Source organism: Lithobates pipiens, unplaced genomic scaffold (assembly GCF_037356315.1).
Source record: "Lithobates pipiens isolate NorthernLeopardFrog02 unplaced genomic scaffold, aLitPip1_a1.2 Scaffold_28, whole genome shotgun sequence".
Taxonomy (NCBI): domain Eukaryota; kingdom Metazoa; phylum Chordata; class Amphibia; order Anura; family Ranidae; genus Lithobates; species Lithobates pipiens.
In genome coordinates this window covers 223,724,884-223,745,965 of record NW_027507789.1, presented here as the reverse complement: position 1 = coordinate 223,745,965, position 21,082 = coordinate 223,724,884, and the positions used below count along the sequence as shown (strand labels likewise).

The 21,082-nt window shown below is 45.9% G+C and overlaps 1 protein-coding gene across 14 annotated transcripts in view; it reads right to left on the bottom strand.

Moving 5' to 3' along the window:
* ZMYND8 (zinc finger MYND-type containing 8) overlaps positions 1-21,082 on the bottom strand; it is a 181,627-nt gene that overhangs the window by 62,489 nt on the left and 98,056 nt on the right. For all 14 annotated transcript variants that reach the window (XR_013263630.1, XM_077460590.1, XM_077460589.1 and 11 more), the window contains 4 exons: positions 19,974-20,192; positions 12,424-12,537; positions 4,653-4,745; positions 1,674-1,761 (listed from right to left, as the gene is read on the bottom strand). Coding sequence is in view for 13 of the 14 variants with exons in the window: in XM_077460590.1 (XP_077316716.1) it covers positions 1,674-1,761; positions 4,653-4,745; positions 12,424-12,537; positions 19,974-20,192 (514 nt within the window). In the remaining variant the exon portion in view is untranslated. The remainder of the gene's footprint in view (positions 1-1,673; positions 1,762-4,652; positions 4,746-12,423; positions 12,538-19,973; positions 20,193-21,082) is intronic.

Sequence of the window (21,082 nt, the reverse complement as noted above, 5' to 3'; positions counted from 1 at the left end):
TGCGCGTTTGCGCGTCGCGGCTCCTAAACAAAATTGGCGTCCCTTTTTTCCCCCCCACAAATAGAGCTTTCTTTTGGTGGTATTTGATTGCGGTTTTTATTTTTTGTGCTATAAACAAAAATATAGAGCGACAATTTAAAAAAAAAATTCAATATTTTTAACTTTTTGCTATAATAAATATCCCCCAAAAATATATAAAAAAAAAAAAACATTTTTTTTCCTCAGTTTACGCCGATACGTATTCTACATATTTTTGGTAAAAAAAAAAAAATAATAAAAAAAAAAAAAATCAAAAAAAATCGCAATAAGCGTTTATTAAAAGTTATAGCGTCTACAAAGTAGGGGATAGTTTAATAGAATTTATAATATATATATATAACTTTTGCGCAACCCAATCAATAAACGCTTATTGCAATTTTTTTTTTAATTATTATTTTTTGTATATATTTTTGTTTTTTGTTTTTCACTAGTAACGACGGCGATCAGCAATTTTTATTGCGACTGCGACATTATGGCGGGGACACGGACACTTTTGACACATTTTTTTGGGACCACTGGCATTAATAATTTCTAGATTGTAAGCTCTAACGAGCGGGGGCCCTCTGATCCCTCCTGTATTGATTTGTATTATAAGTGTACTGTCTGCCCTCATATTGTAAAGCGCTGCGCAAACTGTTGGCGCTATATAAATCCTGAATAATAATAATAATTAATACAGCGATCAGTGTGATTAAAAATGCATTGATTACTGTAAAAATGTCACTGGCAGTGAAGGGGTTAATCGCTAGGGGGCAGTGAAGGGGTTAAGTGTGACCTAATGTGTGTTTTACTGTGGGGGGGGCGTGGCTTGGCATGTGACATCACTGATCGTTGTTCCCTATGACAGGGAACAGACCATCAGCAACAGGCTCACTAGGAAGCACGGGGGGAGAGGTTTGTTTACACTTACCTCTCCCCGTCCTTCAGCTCTGTGACCCGATCGCGGCTGCCGATGCGCTCGCGACCCGGTCCTGAGCTCCGTGACCGTGCCAGCGGACCCGAGCGCCGCCGGTGTTGCATAGGATGCATTAAGGTGAAAAAAATAAAAAAATGCATTGATTACTGTAAAAATGTCACTGGCAGTGAAGGGGTTAACCACTAGGGGGCAGTGAAGAGGTTAAGTGTGACCTAATGTGTGTTTTACTGTAGGGGTGGGCGTGGCTTGGCGCGTGACATCACTGATCGTCGTTCCCTATGACAGGGAACAGACGATCGGTGACAGGCTCACTAGGAAGCACGGGGGGGGAGATGTTTGTTTACACTTACCTCTCCCCGTCCTCACCTGCTGGTGCGCTCGCGACCCGGTCCTGAGGTCCGTGACCATGCCCGCGGACCCGAGCGCCGCCGGTGTTGCATAGGATGCATTGAGGTGAAAAAAAAAAAAAAAAAACAGGAACCTTTATGGCCGCGTACACACGACCGGACCTTCCAGCAGACTAGGTCCGATGGAATCAGTCCGTCGGAAACAATCCGATCGTGTGTGGGCTAATCCAGCGTTTTTTGTTGTATAAAAGCTCAGCACCACCTCGCTAATTAAATTTTGCGTCCGCGCCTCAAGTGCTAGCGGCCAATGGGATCGTTGGTGTAGCACAACCCACGTGCCTCGATCGCTGTACAGAAGACGTCACACTTACCCCCGTTGTAAATAATGCAGTTGTGTAAAATCCATTTGGCTTCTGCCAGGAATGCTTCAGTGCAACCGTACATTTTCTTTTTAACATTCTGCAAGGACATGAAAAAGGAGACGCTAGATCTTTGTACAGATGGCATCCTGAAACTGCCACACTTTTCAGTGATCTATAGGGCAACGTGAAAGATGGTAAAAGGGAGGGGGGGGGGGGGGGTCACAGGACAGGTGACAATCAATAACAGAACAGCCCTGATTTATATGCTATAATGGGCCCTTCCTGTATAATGTAGAAGAGTATCTGCTGTATCTCAGTGTCAAAAGCAGCTATACCCAGTACCAGCGTAGGTTCTTATAGCGCCCACAGCAAGGATGCGAAAGTGTGCCCCCCCCCCATAGAATGAGTTTACTGCCCTGCGTTTATTCTCTGCCCCCCCCCTTGCCCCACTGTGCCCAGGGCACCTGCCCCCCCCCCCTCCCTGCCCTAATGTGCCCAGGGCACCTGTCCCTCCTGCCCACCTCTTGTCCCGACGCCCTGGCTGTACTTGATCTTCATGAATGTTAAAGAGGAAGTAAACCCTGATGGGTTTTACTTCCTCTTTTTTTTTCCTCTGCAAAGTAAAAGCATAATGGGCTAGTATGCCTCGCATACTAGCCCATTGTATGCCACTTAGCTGCAAACAAAGCCCGCAATGTCCCCGTTGCGTGGACACATTCATCTTCACCCCTTGTCCTTTCCGGGGGGGCTGTGGACTCCGGCTCTGTGACTGGCCGGAGTCGCGTGACTTTGCTTGCGCGCAGGAGCCACCGGTCACGGCACTAACCCCTTAGAAATGGCACGATCGCACCCTTTACTTCAGTGTGCATGCGTCCATGACATTGGCGTGATTATATCTCCTAAACCACGCAGGTTACAGAGATATTTCCAGTACCTACAGGTGAGCCTTATTATAGGCCAGTGATGGTGAACCTTGGCACCCCAGATGTTTTGAAACTACATTTCCCATGATGCTCCACTCCACTGCAGAGTGCAGGAGCATCATGGGAAATGTAGTTCCAAAACAGCTGGAGTGCCAAGGTTCACCATCACTGTTATAGGCTTTCCTGTAGGGAAAAAGAGGTGCAACTCTGTTTACAACCACTTTAAAGTGGAACTAAACCCTCCAATCCTTTTCAGCCAAGGAAGCTGCCATCTTAGCTTCCGTTTGATCCGCAACTGCCATTGTGCATGGCATGACAACAGCAGTGGCGGCTGGTGCTCAAAATATTTTTTTGTGGGGGGGGGGGGGGGGGGGCACAAACAAACTGAAAAATACTGAAACCAACCCCCCCCCCCCCCAATCAATTACAGCCACTTGTGCCCGTCAAATGCAGCCATTGTGAACATCAAACACAGCCACTTGTAGCCATCATGATTGTGGGCATGTGAAGCCCAATCAATATCACTTCCTGTATTAGCTTTGGAGAGGTGCATTGCTGGGTAACCAGCGTGCACCTCTCGAAACCCGCGCATTCGCTGGGCCGTAACGCCGCCATAACAACAGGGGAAGGTCCCGCCCCGTTGTTATGGCAACATCACAGTACTGCCCACACACTCCTGGGAAATTATGACACATCGTTTCCCAGGAGCACAGGCAAGGGAGCACCGAGGACCAGGAAGCGGCAGATTAGGAGAACTGAATAGCAACAGGGAGATTAGGGCAAGTATAAAAAAATAAAAAATTTCCTCCAAATTTTTTTTTTTATAGGTTTAGAGGAGTCAGATTCTGGAAAAAAAAAATTTCAGGGTGGAACTCCGCTTTCACTGGTGTGCACTAGAGCCATTGGAATACATGGAAAACACTGTGCATGCATTTTTTTTTAGGGCCAGTTCACGGCACAAAAATGCACTCATAAGTTCCGGATCAGTTTTTGCTTAATGTTCACACCACATGCTGTTCCAGTGCGTTTTTTTGATACAATTTGCTAGGTTCCAGTGCAGTTGTGTGCAGAAAAAAAAAATGCAGCACGCTTTACTTTTTTTTTTTTTTTCTGCACTGGAAACGGACTGCGCTGGTGTGAACTAGAGCCATTGCAACACATAGAAAACACTGTGCATGCATTTTTTTAGGGCCAGTTCACACCACAAAAATGCACTCATAAGTTCCAGATCAGTTTTTGCTTAAAGTGGGGTACCCCCTAAAAAAAAAAAAAATTAAAAGTCAGCAGCTACAAATACTGCAGCTGCTGGCTTTTAATAATCGGACACTTACCTGCCCCAGGGTCCAGCGATGCGGGGGAACGAAGCCCCCCCCCCCCTCGCTCCCCGCTCCGCTCGCGGCGCCGTCAGGCATACTGTGGGCACCCGGCTGTGTCTTCACAGCCGGGCACCCACTGCGCATGCGCGAGCGGCGCAGGGCGCCGTGATACGCCGTACAGTCACCTGGGACACGTGACAGGTCCCAGGTGAATGTGCGGCGCGAGGGGAAGTGATGTTACCAGCCCGGGCAATGAAGAAGGCAGACTACGAGGGACCCCCTAGCAACCGGTATTTAGAGGTGAGTAAAATTTTTTTTTTTTGCCAATTATTTTTTTTTGATTTTTTTTTAAAGAATTTTAAGTAGTTTTATTTTTTGGGGGGGGCAACACCACTTTAATGTTCACCCCACACGCAGCTCCAGTACGTTTTTGATACAATTTTAGTGCATTTTTAGTGCAGGAAAAAAAAATAGGAACTGCATCTTTTGCGTGAACTAGCGCTTAAAGGGGTAGTAAAGCGCAGCATTAAAAAATAAATAATCCCCTGCAAGGCCATGGCATATTGTGCCTGGTTTTGGAATGGGACAGCCAACAAGTTGATGGTCAGGTTCCTACAGACTTGGCCATGTAGTGTATAAGTAGAAAAATCTGTGCTCCATATTCATTTATAGGAAATATATTCAGTGAAAAGCGGAGGACAACCACACAGAGAAGCACTTTTGTACACTTTGGATAGAAAATTACCTACTTTTTCTTGTGTACTGAGATCCATAGGATTAAATATATATTCTGCGTAATCAGGATGTTGCTCCAGTGAAACCGGCTTCTGGAATGGCTCTGTCTGCAAAGAGAAATGAAGACGTATAGGGAAGTGATCATTGCACATTCTTCCTGCAGGATAATAGTTTCTGTAGAATAAACATAACACATACACACACACACACACACACAGATCAGAATAGAAAAAGCCAACAGCAAGCAGACAACCCACATCCACAGCTTTTGTGTCTCATAATCCTTTCTCTCAGTCATAGCACACGCTCGGGCCCACAGCCAGAAGAAGGTCGGATCAGAAATCTTTGAGCAGATCTTTGCCCATTTCCTTTGTTGATCGAGCAGCTTATCGAGGACCAAACCAGAAGTCCTTATCTGCTTGACCTCTGTGGCAGTGTGTGTGTGTGTGTGTGTGTGTGTGTGTGTGTGTGTGTGTGTGTGTGTGTGTGTGTGTGTGTGTGTGTGTGTGTGTGTGTGTGTGTGTGTGTGTGTGTGTGTGTGTATATATATATATATATATATATATATATATATATATATATATATATATATATAGTGTATATACACACATATATATCAATACTCTGCAGTACTCATCCATCCATACTCTGCACTACTCATCCATCCATACCCTGCACTACTCATCCATCCATACCCTGCACTACTCATCCATCCATACCCTGCACTACTCATCCATCCATACCCTGCACTACTCATCCATCCATACCCTGCACTACTCATCCATCCATACCCTGCACTACTCATCCATCCATACCCTGCACTACTCATCCATCCATACCCTGCACTACTCATCCATCCAAACCCTGCACTACTCATCCATCCATACCCTGCACTACTCATCCATCCATACCCACCCATCCCACCCACACTCAGCCATACCCACCCATCCCACCCACACTCAGCCGTACCCCCCCATCCCACCCACACTCAGCCGTACCACCCCATCCCACCCACACTCAGCCATACCCACCCATCCCACCCACACTCAGCCATACCCCCCCATCCCACCCACACTCAGCCGTACCCCCCCCATCCCACCCACACTCAGCCGTACCCCCCCATCCCACCCACACTCAGCCATACCCACCCATCCCACCCACACTCAGCCATACCCCCCCCATCCCACCCACACTCAGCCATACCCCCCCATCCCACCCACACTCAGCCATACCCCCCACACTCAGCCATACCCACCCAGCCATACGCAGCCTTCCACATCGATGGCTCATCCATGCCACATCAGTTCACATCCATGCTACTACAGTGCCTCAAAATGAAATTAGATAGTCAAATTAGACTTGAAATGCCCCTAGAATGCCATGCTGCCGCTCCCTGCATGTTGGGTCTCTGCATGTGGCCACGCTGTTTAAGTCTCACACATGTGTTATCGCCGTACTCGGGAGTAATAGCAGAATGTGTTTTGGGGTGTAATTTGTGGTATGCATATGCTGTGTGTGAGAAATAACCTGATAATATGACAATTTTGTTTAAAAAAAAAAAAAAGAAAACAACTTGATTTTGCAAAGAATTGCGGGAAAAAATGCAAACTTCAAAAACCTCACCGTGCCCCTTTCTAAATACCTTGGCATGTCTAATTTCCAAAAAGGGGTCACTTGGGGGGTATTTGTACTTTCCTGGCATGTTAGGGTCTCAAGAAATGAGACCCTAACATGCCATGTATATATATATATATACACACACACACACACACACACACACACACACACACACACACTTCAAAAGTTGGCATAAAATTTTTATTCACTTAGATAGGCAGTTCAAATTTCACATGATGGTAGAGCAACTCTTCCTCTACAGTAAATCCTCGCCTTTTTTTGCAACAGAAGCAGCATGCCATCATTGAGTTCTTGATGGGGCCGTCCAACATTAATGGTCTCCAAATGCTGGTTTCCCCTTCTTTAAAAACAACTTCATCCATCTGCGCACAATGCCCATCCCATGACCCGAAAGACATCTTCCATGACGAAACGTGTAGGGTGGAGTCTGCTGTGACTATTGTGAGTGTAGTTTTATCCATATTTTATTAAATTTTTACAGTTTTCACACTATGTGGAGCATACTATTCTCTCTTTTGGGTACATACTTGCATGCAAGAGCCGATTACTTGGCGGGAACAGCCATTCCCTGGCATTCAGGAGATCATTTCCAGAGGGGGAAAGTCCAATGTGTATGAGGACCTGTATGGTTTTCTAATCAAGCGTGATATGACGATTTAGAATATGAGAGTCATATCCATTTGGTAAGCAGCTATTAGTCTCTCTTTGTTGGTGGTGGATCGAAATTTAAAGCGGGATTCCACCCTAAAGTGGAACCTCCGCTGATCGGATCCCTCCCCCCCTCCGGTGTCACAATTGACACCTTTCAGGGGGGAGGGGGGTGGAGATACCTGTCAAAGACAGGTATTTTCACCCACTTCCGGGCATAGACTCCCGTGGGAGTCTACGCCATTTCCTGCCCTGCCGCGCTGTCTGCTGGGACACACACGGGTCCCAGTGACAGCGCGGAGATTTCCTATTGCGCGGCTCGCGCATGCGCAGTAGGGAACCGGGAAGTGAAGCCGATTCGCTTCACTTCCTGATTCCCTCACCTAGAATGGTGGCGACAGCAGCCGAGAGCCGAGCGATCGATCGGCCTCAGCTGCCGGCCTCAGCTGCCGGCATCGCTGGAACCCGGGACAGGTGAGTGTCCATTTATTAAAAGTTAGCAGCTGTAGTATTTATAGCTGCTGGCTTTTAATATTTTTTTTTTTTTTTTGGTAGAATCCCTCTTTAAGTTGTTTTTTGAGGATTCTTTTTTTTTTTCCTTTTCTGCAACAATTTTATACAGACTTTTTTTTGTTGGACATTTGACTTCTTATTTCTTCAATAAGTCCCCAGTTCTTTGGTTTGGTGTTTTAAGCTCGTCGTATTTTGTGCATCTGTGCAGATTGCTCTTCTCAGTGGTTTCATCTCCCTAGACATTCTGTTGATGTTGGACAGCCTGCACCCCCCTCCTTCATCAACAACTCAATGATGGCATGGTGCTTCTGCTAGAAATAAAAAAAAGGTTATGCCCACTTTTGCATTACTTTCAGTGCAGCCCTTTCTCAGGCACTGGACGGTCCCTAAGGCACGCACACAGGACACTTATTTAACCACTTGACCACTGGGCACTTAAACCCCCCTTCCTAACCAGACCAATTTTCAGCTTTCAGTGCTCTTACACTTTGAATGACAATTACTCACTCATGTAATCATGTACCCATATGAAATTTTTGTCCTTTTTTTCACACAAATAGAGCTTTCTTTTGGTGGTACTTAATCGCTGTTGGGTTTTTAATTTTTTGCGCTAAAAATCCCAAAAATACGGAAAATTCTGTAAAAAAAAAATAAAAAAAAATAAAAGCCTTTGTTTCTGTTAAAATTTAGCAAATTAGTAATTTTTCTTCATAAAAACTTTGGCCAAAATTTACGCTGCTACATATCTTTGGTAAAAATAATCAAAATCGGTGTATATTATTTGGTCGGTGAGAAAGTTATAGAGTCCACAAGCTAAGGTGCCAATCTCTGAAAATTGATCACACCTCAAGTACTGACGGCCTATCTCATTTCTTGAGACCCTAACATGCCAGAAAAGTACAAATACCCCCCAAATTACCCCTTTTTGGAAATTGGACATTCCAAGGTATTTAGAAAGGGGCACAGTGAGGTTTTTGAAGTTGTAATTTTTTCCCACAATTCTTCGCAAGGTAAAGTTGTTTTCTTTTTTCTTTCACAAAATTGTCATATTATCAGGTTATTTCTCACACACAGCATATGCATACCACAAATTACACCCCAAAACACATTCTGCTATTACTCCCGAGTACGGCCATACCACATGGGTGAGACTTACATAGCATGGCCACATGCAGAGACCCAACATGCAGGGAGCGGCAGCAGGCGTTCTAGGGGCATTTCAAGTCTTTGGCAGAGTATGGCAGAGTTGTATGGCAGAGTAGTATGGCAGAGTCAGATTATGGGCAGAGTATGGATGTGGCTGGAATGGGCACTGAGCAGCGCTACACATCCAGCCCACAGCGCTGCTGCAAACAATCTCTCCCCCTTTCCCCTCACACTCTACCGATCGGTACAGAGTGGGGAGGGAGGAATCGGACATGACACCGGTCTGTTGTTGTGATCGCTCCATCATTTGACAGAGCGATCACGTGGTAAACAGCTGCTATCAGAGACCATTTACCGTGATCCGTGATGCGCCGGGTCTTCCGGACGCGGTGGTCAAAGATGTTGCTGGGTATGCGCCCCAGGGGGCGCACGGGAGCAAGATTCTATGAGGACGTCCTTGGACGCCCTCCCAGAATAAGCCGACCGCGCTGTAGCCGCCTTTCAGCTATGGCCCGGTTGGCATGTGGTTAACGCTCCTAAGATCCAGCATCGTTTTTTGATGAAAAAATGCCTGATGCTTGTAAAAAAGCGTCTAAAGCTTTTACAGGCGTCAAGCTCTTGGGCGTTAATTCCAAGAGATGGAACTCACACGACCCCAAGACAGAATACCATCTGATGCATTTCAAGGGACATGGCCTCTTCTTCAGAGCAAAGCCTTCAAAACTCATTAGCTGGTAGTTCGACTTATGCCAGAGTCAAACGAGTTCCATCTCTTGGAGAAAAATATTGTCACCCGAGTTTACATTGCCTTGAAATTTCCCACATTTTCTCATGTTACAACCAAAAACAAAATGTATTTTATTGGGATTTTATGGACCAACACAAAGTGGCACATAATTGTGAAGTGGAATGAAAATGAAAATTTTTTTTTTTTTAAATGAATATCTGAAAAGTTTGGGGGGGGGGGGGGGGCATTTGTATTCAGCCCCCTTTACTCGGATACCCCTAACTAAAATTTAGTGGAACCAATTGTCTTCAGAAGTCACCCAATTAGTAAATAGAGTCCACCTGTGTGTAATTTAATCTCAGTATAAATACAGCTGTTCTCTGAAGCACTCAGAGGTTTGTTAGAGAACCTTAGTGAACAAACGTCATTCGGAAGGCCAAGGAACACACCAGACAGGTCAGGGATAAAGTTGTGGAGAAGTATAAAGCAGGGTTGGGTTATAAAAAAATCTTCCAAGCTTTGAACATCTCACGGAGCTCTGTTCAATCCACCATCGGAAAATGGAAAAAGTATGGCACAACTGCAAACCTACCAAGACATGGCCGTCCACCTAAACTGACTGGGCCGGGCAAGGAGAGCATTCATCAGAGAAGAGCCAAGAGGTCCATGGTAACTCTGGAGGAGCTGCAGAGATCCACAGCTCAGGGGGGAGAATCTGTCCACAGGACAACTATTAGTCGTCTCTCCACAAATCTGCCCTTTATGGAAGAGTGACAAGAAGAAAGACATTGGAGAAAGAAAGTCATAAGAAGTCCTGTTTGTAGTTTGTGAGAAGCCATGTGGGGGACACAGCAAACATGGGGAAGAAGGTGATCTGGTCAGATGAGACCAAAATTAAACTTCTTTCCCTAAAAACAAAACGCTATGTGTGGTGGAAAACTAACACTGCACATCACACTGATCACACCATCCCCACCGTGAAACATGGTGGTGGAAGCATCATGTGGTGAGGATGCTTTTCTTCAGCAGGGACAGGGAAGCTGGTCAGAGTTGATGGGAAGATGGATGGAGACAAATACAGGACAATCTTAGAAGAAGACCTGTTAGAGTTTGCAAAAGACATGAGACAATGGGGGGAGGTTCACCTTTCAGCAGGACAACGACCCGAAACATCCAGCCAGAGCTACAATGGAATGGTTTACATCAAAGCATATTCATGTGTTAGAATGGCCCAGTCACAGTCCAGACCTAAATCCCATTGAGAATCTGTGGCAAGACTTGAAAATTGCTGATCACAGACGCTCTCCATCCAATCTGACAGAGCTTGAGATATTTTACAAAGAAGAAGAATGGGCAGAAATGTCCTCTCTAGATGGGCAAAGCTGGTAGAGACACCCCCAAAAAGACATAGAGAAAGGGGGTTCTACAAAGTATTGACTCCGGGGGGCGCCATACAAATGCCCCTCCCCCCACACTTTTCACATATTTATTTGTATCATTTATCATTTTCCTTCCACTTCACAATTATGTGACACTTTGTGTTGGTCTATCACATAAAATCCCAATAAAATACATTTACGTTTTTGGTTGTAACATGACAACATGTGGGGAATTTCAAGGAGTATGAAAACTTTTTCAAGGCACTGTATGCACTATACTGTTTAACCTTTGGATTTTCTGTGTATGCTCTTATTGGGGTTGATTTACTAAAACTGGAGAGTGCAAAATCTGGTGCAGCTCTGCATAGAAAGCAATCAGCTTCCAGGTTTTATTGTCAAAGCTTAACCACTTGACAGCCTCCCAGAACGACCGCTCTCATGCGCCCCCGGAGGCGTGCAGTGCGGCCGCGGCTCTTTAACCATGTGATCGTCTGTGTCCAATCACAGCTGGTCGCAAGTAAACACAGAGATGCCGGTAATTGGCCCTCCTCGCCTCACACTGACAGATTGTGAGGAGAGGAGAGGAGAGCGGATCAGAGGCATCTCCTCACAGGTGACAGCTAGGTATGCAATAAGGGCACCGATCATCAGTGCCCCGATTACAATTAAGCGCCCATCACTGCCAGCAATCATAGCTAACCAGTGCTAAGCAGTGCCCAAAATTGCCAGCAATCAGTTGCCATTAGTAATACCAGTCAGTGCTGGCTATCAGTGCTGCCCATCAATACCCATCACTGCCACCCATCAATGTCCATCAGTGCCAATCCGTTCCCAGCATTGCCACCTATCTGTGCCCACCAGTGCCACCCATCAGTGCCACCTATCAGTGGCCATAAGTGCGGCATACTCGTGTCACCTCATCAGCGCCCATCAGTGAAGGAGAAAAATTACTTATTCATAAAATTTACTGGCAAACACTAAGAAAATCTATTTTTTTTCAATATTTTTGGTCATTTAAAAAAAAAAAATTTAGGAAAAATTTAAAAATTCAGGAGTGATTAAAGCGGGAGTCCGCCGGGACTCCGCGTTTTTTTGTTTTTTTAAAAGCCAGCAGCTACAAATACTGCAGCTGCTGACTTTTAAAATAGTGACACTTACCTGTCCAGTGCGCCCGCGATGTCGGCACCCGAAGCCGATCTCTCGATCGTCTATCAGGTGCTGCCGCCGCCATCTTGGGTATGGGAATCAGGAAGTGGAGCCTTTCGGCTTCATTTCCCGGTTCCCTACTCCGCGCTGCGCAATAAGGATGGACCCGCTGCCTCTGGGATCTGTGTGTTTCCCAGCAGGCAGCGGGGGACTTTCGGAAAGGGGCGTAATCTACGCCCCTTTCCGCAGAGAGCTATCCCGGAAGTGGGTGCAGATACCTGTACTGTACAGGTACCTGCACCCCCCTCCCCCCTGAAAGGTGCCAATTGTGGCGCCGGAGTGGGGGAGGGTTCCGATGAGCGGAAGGTCCACTTTAGGGTGGACCTCCGCTTTAAATACCACCAAAAGAAAGCTATTTTTGTGAAGAAAATGTAAACCGTTCCACATGGTTACAGTGTAGCATGGCCACGCAATTGTCATTCAAAGCGTGACAGCAAAAACAAAAAAAGATATATATATAATCAATCAAGAAAAGGAGGAACTGCGGAGTTGCAGTCATGAGAGTAATGCCCATGTCAGCAGACTTACCCCTGGCTGCTTCATCTTCTGTAGTGCAAATTTTAGCAAGTAAGAGAGCTGTTCTATAGTCAGCATGGTCATTGCTTTACTCTGCGTCTCTATACATTCTGCTACCGTAATTTTCTGTAGAGAGAATTCACAAAATATTTAACATCAATAAGAGCCAGACACCATGAAATTATAAACACAGCACACACTGCTTTCTGGGGATAAATGGTAAAATGCTTTTATTTTCTAATAGAAACACCATTAGTGCAACAGGAGCCTCAAACCACTAAATGCAGCCAAACATAAGGAGACTGCGCCCCAATGTCCATGTACACTGGAGAAGATGTCCTTGGGAAATACAAGGAGACTTCACACCAATGCCCATGTACACCGGAGAAGATGGCCTTGGGAAATACAAGAAGACTGCACCCAATGCCCATGTACACTGGAGAAGATGGCCTTGGGGAACACAAGGAGACTGCACCCCTATGTCCATGTACACCGGAGAAGATGGCCTTGGGGAACACAAGGAGACTGCACCCCTATGTCCATGTACACCGGAGAAGATGGCCTTGGGGAACACAAGGAGACTGCACCCCTATGTCCATGTACACCGGAGAGAATGGCCTTGGGGAACACAAGGAGACTGTGCCCCAATGTCCATGTACACCGGAGAAGATGACCTTGGGGAACACAAGGAGACTGTGCCCCAATGTCCATGTACACCGGAGAAGATGGCCTTGGGAAATACAAGGAGACTTCACACCAATGCCCATGTACACCGGAGAAGATGGCCTTGGGAAATACAAGAAGACTGCACCCAATGCCCATGTACACCGGAGAAGATGGCCTTGGGGAACACAAGGAGACTGCACCCCTAGGTCCATGTACACCGGAGAAGATGGCCTTGGGGAACACAAGGAGACTGCACCCCTATGTCCATGTACACCGGAGAAGATGGCCTTGGGAAATACAAGAAGACTTCACACCAATGCACCATGTACACCGGAGAAGATGGCCTTGGGGAACACAAGGAGACTGTGCCCCAATGTCCATGTACACCGGAGAAGATGGCCTTGGGAAATACAAGGAGACTGCACCAAATGCACATGCACACCGGAGAAGATGGCCTTGGGAAATACAAGGAGACTTCACACCAATGCCCATGTACACCGGAGAAGATGGCCTTGGGAAATACAAGGAGACTTCACACCAATGCCCATGTACACCGGAGAAGATGGCCTTGGGAAATACAAAAAGACTTCACCCCTATGTCCATGTACACTGGAGAAAATGGCCTTGGGAAATACATCCACTGTGTTCCCTGGTTCTTGCACCCCACCCCCCAAATCCTCTTTCTCATCTCCCCGAAGCCTCATCCCCACAATGCACACACAGCAGGGAAGCAGCAAGGTACAGAATCATGCTACAAAACCCGAGGTCTTCAAGAAGCACTATGAAAAACCTGCTAATATTGGCTGCAAAGGATTGTATAAAGCTCAGACAAATCCTGAGGAGCTTCTATATTTAGCCCTCTAAAGTGTGTTCGGATCAGAAGGATCAGGCCTCAGCTTGACAGGAATTTGAAACTGGCTGTAAGCTGGCAGCTTGAAATAATTTATTTACTTGGCCATTTGCTAACATTTCGATAATAAAGGGCCGAAGCACGCAGAGGCTGCACAGTTCACACACGTATGCAATAATTGAACAGAACGATTGCTCAGCAGTCAGCTCCTCCACCCGCCGTCTCGTGTTTATGGGGCAGTTTAACGGGCACAGCCGCTGAGAAGGTGGTAACTGATCCCAATGGAAAGAATGATACTTCCACTGCTTACTTTTTAATAATGTAACATAACCTCATACAGACAGGCTTTGGGGACAAACCAGGGGCAGACATCCCCTTGCCGAGATAAGAGAATCTAAAAACATATCCAGATATACCTATATCCATTAGATTGTAAGCTCTTTTGAACAGGGCCCTCTTAGTCTTCTTGTATTTTATTGTGGTGTAACTTTATATAGCAAAACACTACACAAACTGCTGGCGCTATATATATATATATATATATATATATATATATATATATATATATATATATATAAATCCTGTATGATAATAAAAATAATTTTTATTATCATACGGGACAACCTACCCCAGCAGGATAATTTATACTGCATATATGCAATCATTATTGTGACTTCCTACAAAGTTACAATGTTGCAGCCTCTCACCTTGTGATTCCCTACAAAGTTACAATGTTGCAGCCTCTCACCTTGTGATTCCCTACAAAGTTACAATGTTGCAGCCTCTCACCTTGTGACTCTACAAAGTTACAATGTTGCAGCCTCTCACCTTGTGACTCTACAAAGTTACAATGTTGCAGCCTCTCACCTTGTGATTTACTACAGAGTTACAATGTTGCAGCCTCTCACCTTATGATCTACTACAAAGTTACAATGTTGCAGCCTCTCACCTTGTGATTTACTACAGAGTTACAATGTTGCAGCCTCTCACCTTGTGACTCCCTACAAAGTTACAATGTTGCAGCCTCTCACCTTGTGACTCTGTACAAAGTTACAATGTTGCAGCCTCTCACCTTGTGACTCTGTACAAAGTTACAATGTTGCAGCCTCTCACCTTGTGACTCTGTACAAAGTTACAATGTTGCAGCCTCTCACCTTGTGATTCTCTACAAAGTGACAATGTTGCAGCCTCTCACCTTGTGATTCCCTACAAAGTTACAATGTTGCAGCCTCTCACCTTGTGATTTACTACAAAGTTACAATGTTGCAGCCTCTCACCTTGTGATTCTCTACAAAGTGACAATGTTGCAGCCTCTCACCTTGTGATTCCCTACAAAGTTACAATGTTGCAGCCTCTCACCTTGCGATTTACTACAAAGTTACAATGTTGCAGCCTCTCACCTTGTGACTCCCTACAAAGTTACAATGTTGCAGCCTCTCACCTTGTGATTTACTACAAAGTTACAATGTTGCAGCCTCTCACCTTGTGACTCCCTATAAAGTTACAATGTTGCAGTCTGTCGGCAGGAAATTCTGGGACTTGCAGTCCCTTGGCAGCAGTTGAGCTTTTCCAAATATGCCTTTGCCTTCATCACAGGTGTAAAAAAAAAAAAAAAAAAATCCAACTAATCTCGTTGCTCAGTACATTGGACTCGCTCCACTCACTTCCAGCCCTCAATCCTGTCCGATTCAACCCAATGATAGGATTAGGTATAGGAGCATGCCCAGCTATGATCGGTAAAGCCTTGGGCCCCGGGGGTAACCTCAAACTACAAGACCAACAGTCTGCTTCATCGGGGGGGGGGGGGGTCTAAATCTGCATGGTAGCCAAAGTTTCCAGGTTTTACGGTCAAAGCTTAACCACTTCAATACCAGACACTTTCGCCCCCTTCTTGCCCAGTCCAATTTTCAGATTTCAGCGCTGTCACACTTTGAATGACAATTACTCAGTCATGTGTACCCAAATTAAATTTTTATAATTTTTTTTGAGACAGATAGTTTTCCTTTTGGTCACAGAGTTCCAGTTGGGGTGCGCAGGAAATGCACACACGGGACAATGTCCAGGGACACCCTCCCAGAACCAGAGACGGGCCATCGGTACTTATACTGACTATAGCGGGGGCGGGAAGTGGTTAATTGAACAAGCTGAAGTCAGAAGCTGATTGGCTACCATGCACAGATTTTGCACTCTCCAGTTTTAGCAAATCAACCCCCAGAGAGTTTCCCATGCGCATCGTACGGGCCAGAGAGGCCCTCCTAGAAGTAGAGAAGGGCCATGAGGCCATATATTGAATATAGCGTGGGCGGGAAGTGGTTAATTGAACAAGCTGAAGTCAGAAGGCCGATTGGTCACCATGTAAAGCTGCACCAGATTCTGAGTGCTCCAATTTTAGTAAATCTCCCCGCATTGCATTTTGCTGGTGCTTAGAAGACATAACAAAACATAATAAATTAATTTATTGCTATAACATGATTACATAGAAAAAGTGAAATAAAAACCATGTAAAAGATACAGGAGAACTCCAGTACTGCCATTTCTATTATGAAATAAGTCATTCTGGGATTTATTTATTTATTTTTTAAATGTGTAGTTTCTTCTGATTCAAAACAATAATTTGAAGGTATTCGCCCATCTCACCAGGCCTACAAATAGCCATACACTGATTAATGTGTGGCCGCCCCTGCTTGACGGCAGCCAACTGCTCGACTTCTGACAAAAAGGGACATGTTGGAAAACGATCCTCAATCAGCTGCAGCCGCCACAGTGGCGGGTGCGCCGTCAGAATGCAAAGTCCCGGCAACGGGGATTCCTCCATACACGAGGCCTAGACTCCGTGGTGTGGCACTTCAGTCATTGTTGTCATCAAAAACAGCAATAAAAAAAAAAAAAAAGGAGAAATCTTCCAACTAAGGATGAGCTCAGGCGTGTTTGCATGGTCCACGTGCAGAGCCCGCCAGGAAGTTGGCGCAGCTCTGCGCTAATCACAGGCAGGGAAACATTGCCCCGATGCGTGGCTGCAGAGATCAGGCAATGTCTCACTGCCTGTTATTAGCGCAGAGCTGCGCCGACTTTCTGGCGGGCTCTGTACTTGGACCATGAGAACACGTCTGAGCTCATCCCTACTTCCAACTGGGACACTTGCTCGGGTGACATTTATGTTACCTCACTTCCTGTTGTGTCTACAAGACAGGAAGTAAAAGAAAAAGCTCACCAATGGAACACAGATTGCAAGAAATACTTCTCTTGTGGGTCACAGGGGTGAACCTACCTTTGCTCTCCTGTGACGCAGAGTTAGCCAACAGCTGACGTCACAGAGCCGCTTCAGGCTCTGGAAGGATCCTGACCATATTGCCGGGATCCACCCAGCTGCCTCATTCACAGCTGCCTCTGGTTCAATGCAAGGCTGAGAGTCTAAGCCGGCTGCACCCGCCCCCCTCTCCTATCTGGCACTCCAGCAAGCACTGGAGGGAAAGAGTGGAGAGAGGCGACTGCACTTCGCTCCCGGAAGACCCAGAGCTGAGCAATCAGCGGTTATGGGATCGCTCCGCTCTGAGCACAGAGGTGAAGTATGGATGTTTTTTTTTTCAATTAACCTACACATCTCGCTGAAGGCTCCATTTGCACTTGTGTGACTTGTCATGCTACTTTGGACACATAGGGGTTGATTTACTAAAACTGGAGAGTGCAAAATCTGGAGCAGCTGTGCACAGGGCTGTCTTTAAGGCAGGGCAAAAGGGGAAGGTGCCTTGGGCCCCATCATTGTTGTGGGGCCCAAAGCAGCTGCCTCATACTTGCCAACTATCCCAGTTTAAATTCCCTCGTCTCAATGTAAAGTTCTGTTACTAATGCTGCCCAGCTCTGCCCTATTGCCATGTACAGCTGACTCTCCTGCAGACCCCGTGTTTACATGTAAATAACCGGCATTGATATGTAAATAGCGGCAGCATTAATATGTAAATAGTCACGGACCGTGGCATTGATATGTATATCTTATCCACCATCACTTCTGCTGAATCCTGCCCACTGGGGAGGGGCCTGCTTGAAAGTCCTGCCTATGATTGTGGTCATTAAGCCTAACATCGGCCTGTTGTGCAATGTTAAGCAACTTGGAGGTGGAACCCCTTTTCAAAATAACATGGTGCCACAGCACTGTGAATTTTGGTGGATGTGAGGGTGTCATTAACAATTAATGGCACTGCTGTGTATCTGCTTAAGGGCAGCACGTTTCTGTGGCGTCAGGAAAGTAATTCTGCATGCGTTCCCGACACAAAAATGTGAATGCAGGCTAAATGTCTCATTGGTGGTCAGTGCAAATCTTCTCATTACATTGGGGCTGGGTGTACAATCCTTTCATTCACACTAGTGGCCAGTGTGAAGGTCTCCCTTACATTGGTGGTCAGTGTAAATCCCCATTTACATTGGTGCTCAGTATAAATCTCCTCAACCATGGTTGTCAGTCTAAATTCCCCCTTACATGGAGGTCATTGTTTATTCCCCCTTATACTGGTGGGTGGTGTAAATTCTCCTAATACATTGGTGTCAGTGTAGAAATCCCTCTTTACATTGGTGGGTGTAAATCCCCCGTTACATGGCTGTCAGTGTAAATAGCCCCTCACATTGGTGGTCAGTGTAGAATCCCCCACTATATACTTGCCAAAGATTTCCAGCTTTGCTCTACATGATTCAGAATTTGCCACAGTGTACTGCCTCCTAACTAATCCCAACCCCCACCACTAATCCCATCTACCCCCCAGAATTGCCACTGATCCCAGGAGTCCTAGGATTCCTAGGAGTTTTCTGTCTACCGATGGGTGCCCTCACCTCCCCAGTCTATGGTGTGCAGGCAGTGAGAAGATGATGTGCTGTATCCTTTAGCAACCAATCAGTAAGCAGTAATGATGTGCACTAACCTCTTGCAACCAATCATTGAGCGGCAATGATGTGCAGTAACGTCTAAAAGCCAATCAGTGAGCAGTTTTGAGGTACTGTAATCTCTAGTAACCAATCAACAAGCAGAAGTCATGTGCTGTAACCTCTAGCAAATAGTGAGCCATAATGTGTGATGTAACCTCCAGCAGCCAGTCAGTGAGCGGTAATAATACACTGTAACCTCTGGCGATCAATCGAAATCGCTGCCTGATTTGATTCAGTGAATTGAGTCTAGCTGCTATTTATTGTATGTTTCAGAGCAAGTGAAGAGTGAAATTACATGGAGGGGGCCAAGAAAATGTTTGCCCATTGACACAGACAGCAGGACTCGGGGCCCGCCCCCCTGTGTCAATGCTCCTGCTGCGATCAATCCAGCCAATGAGGACCGGAGACAGCATCTGGAGCCGCTCCGCTCGTCCCCGTCGCTGGAACGGTCGGGTTCAGGCAAGAAAAAGGGGGGGCTCTGCACTACAAAAGGTTTTTCACCTTAAAGCACAGAATGCATTAAGGTGAAAAGCCTTGAGGGTTTACAACCCCTTTAATTTAACAAGCTGACGTTAGAAGCCGAATAGCTGCCATGCACAGCTGCACCAGATTTTGCACTCTCCAGTTTTAGCAAATCAACCCCGTAAAGTCGCAGGCTCATGTATTTCAATGAAAGCCATTGAAATCTATGCCACTTAAAGTATAAGGATCCTGCACTACTTTGGTGCAACCTGAGTGCCATAGACTGTATTGTGAACTCTCCAAAGTCGCATGAAAGTCACATCTTAAATGTTATCAATGCAACAGTTGTGCAACAATTAAAGCCAAAGTCAACACAAGTGTGCATGGATGGAACCCAAGTGTGGCAACATTTGGTGTAGTAAATACCTGCTGCTGATTGGTTGGCTGTATGCACAGGAACTACTTTCTTAATGCGGTGTTTCAAAAAGAACGATCTCAGCAAGAGCTAGAAGTCAAAGTTCCTGCAAGGAGAGGGCGTTTCGAACCTTTCTTTTTTTTGTTTCCTAAAGTTTTGGCCTTTTTTTCTGGGTGTGGTTATTGAATACCCAAGCCTGGAGTTCTCCTGTCCGATAAATTAAAAATTGCGCTTCATGGCGTGGGGGGGCCTCACCTCACATTCAGGACAAAACCAGTCGCCCTCAGGCTCAGCGGTCAGTTTCAGACACTTAGCGTGATAAACTCTTGGGCAGAGCTCACAGCATAGAACTTGACCTTCTCGGTGACAAACCCAGCAGTAGAAGTCATTGCGCCCGTCCTGCGGTACAACATCAACAGGGTCTGTGGTGAGTGGCTGCTTCATATAGTAAAACGGACCATGTCTTAGCTCTGACTGAAATGTAGGCAAGAGAGACAGGATTGGGTTCAAAACACATGTGCATGGACAATAGACCACAACAAAAAAATAAATAAAATAAAAAAAGTCAACTTATAGTAAACAAAAGCAAATCAAATATTAAAAACGACATGCATGCGTGTGAGAAGTACAATGCCTGGCTGACACAATATAGTCACCCTTCTACCGACCAACCACGATCTACGCACGCCATTGGCTTCCGCTGCTGTCAACGTCAGTCAGCCAATGAGAAGAGAGAGGGGGCGGGCTGCGGCTCTGTGTTCCGAATGGACGCATGGCTCCGGTGCCCATAGCAAGTGGGGGACCAGGAGTGTCGGCGAGGGATCCAAGAAGAGGAGGATCTGGGCCCCTCTGTGCAAAACCATTACAGAGCAGGTAAGTATAACTTGTTGGTTATTTTGAAACAAAAAAAATAAATAAATTATGAGACTTTAGTATCACTTTAATCTCCTAATCTGCAGGCTGAGCTGCACACGATTAACCCGTTTCTGGTTTCCCGCACCACTTTCAAAATCGCACTCCCCCTGTGATCTTCAGCGAGCGTCAGCGCAAAGCTATCGTTTTCCCAGCACCGGATTGCATGGTAAAAAAAACGTACCATACGATCCGGTTGAGCTGCATTTCCAATAACAGTTGCATGCATGTTGGCTTGGTGTGATTTCAGCCCATTCAAAATGAAAATCACATGGCACAAAAACTTCAAGTGAATCGCACAGGAGCACGCAGCGCGATCCACATGCAGTGCCTAGTGTGAATGGCCCATAAAATGTGAGCTGTGCTGTTAACAGGGCCCTAAGTGTAAAGTAAAAGGACAGGAATCCAGATCAGATGTGAATTACTTGCTATGAGCAAATCGCACCGAGCTC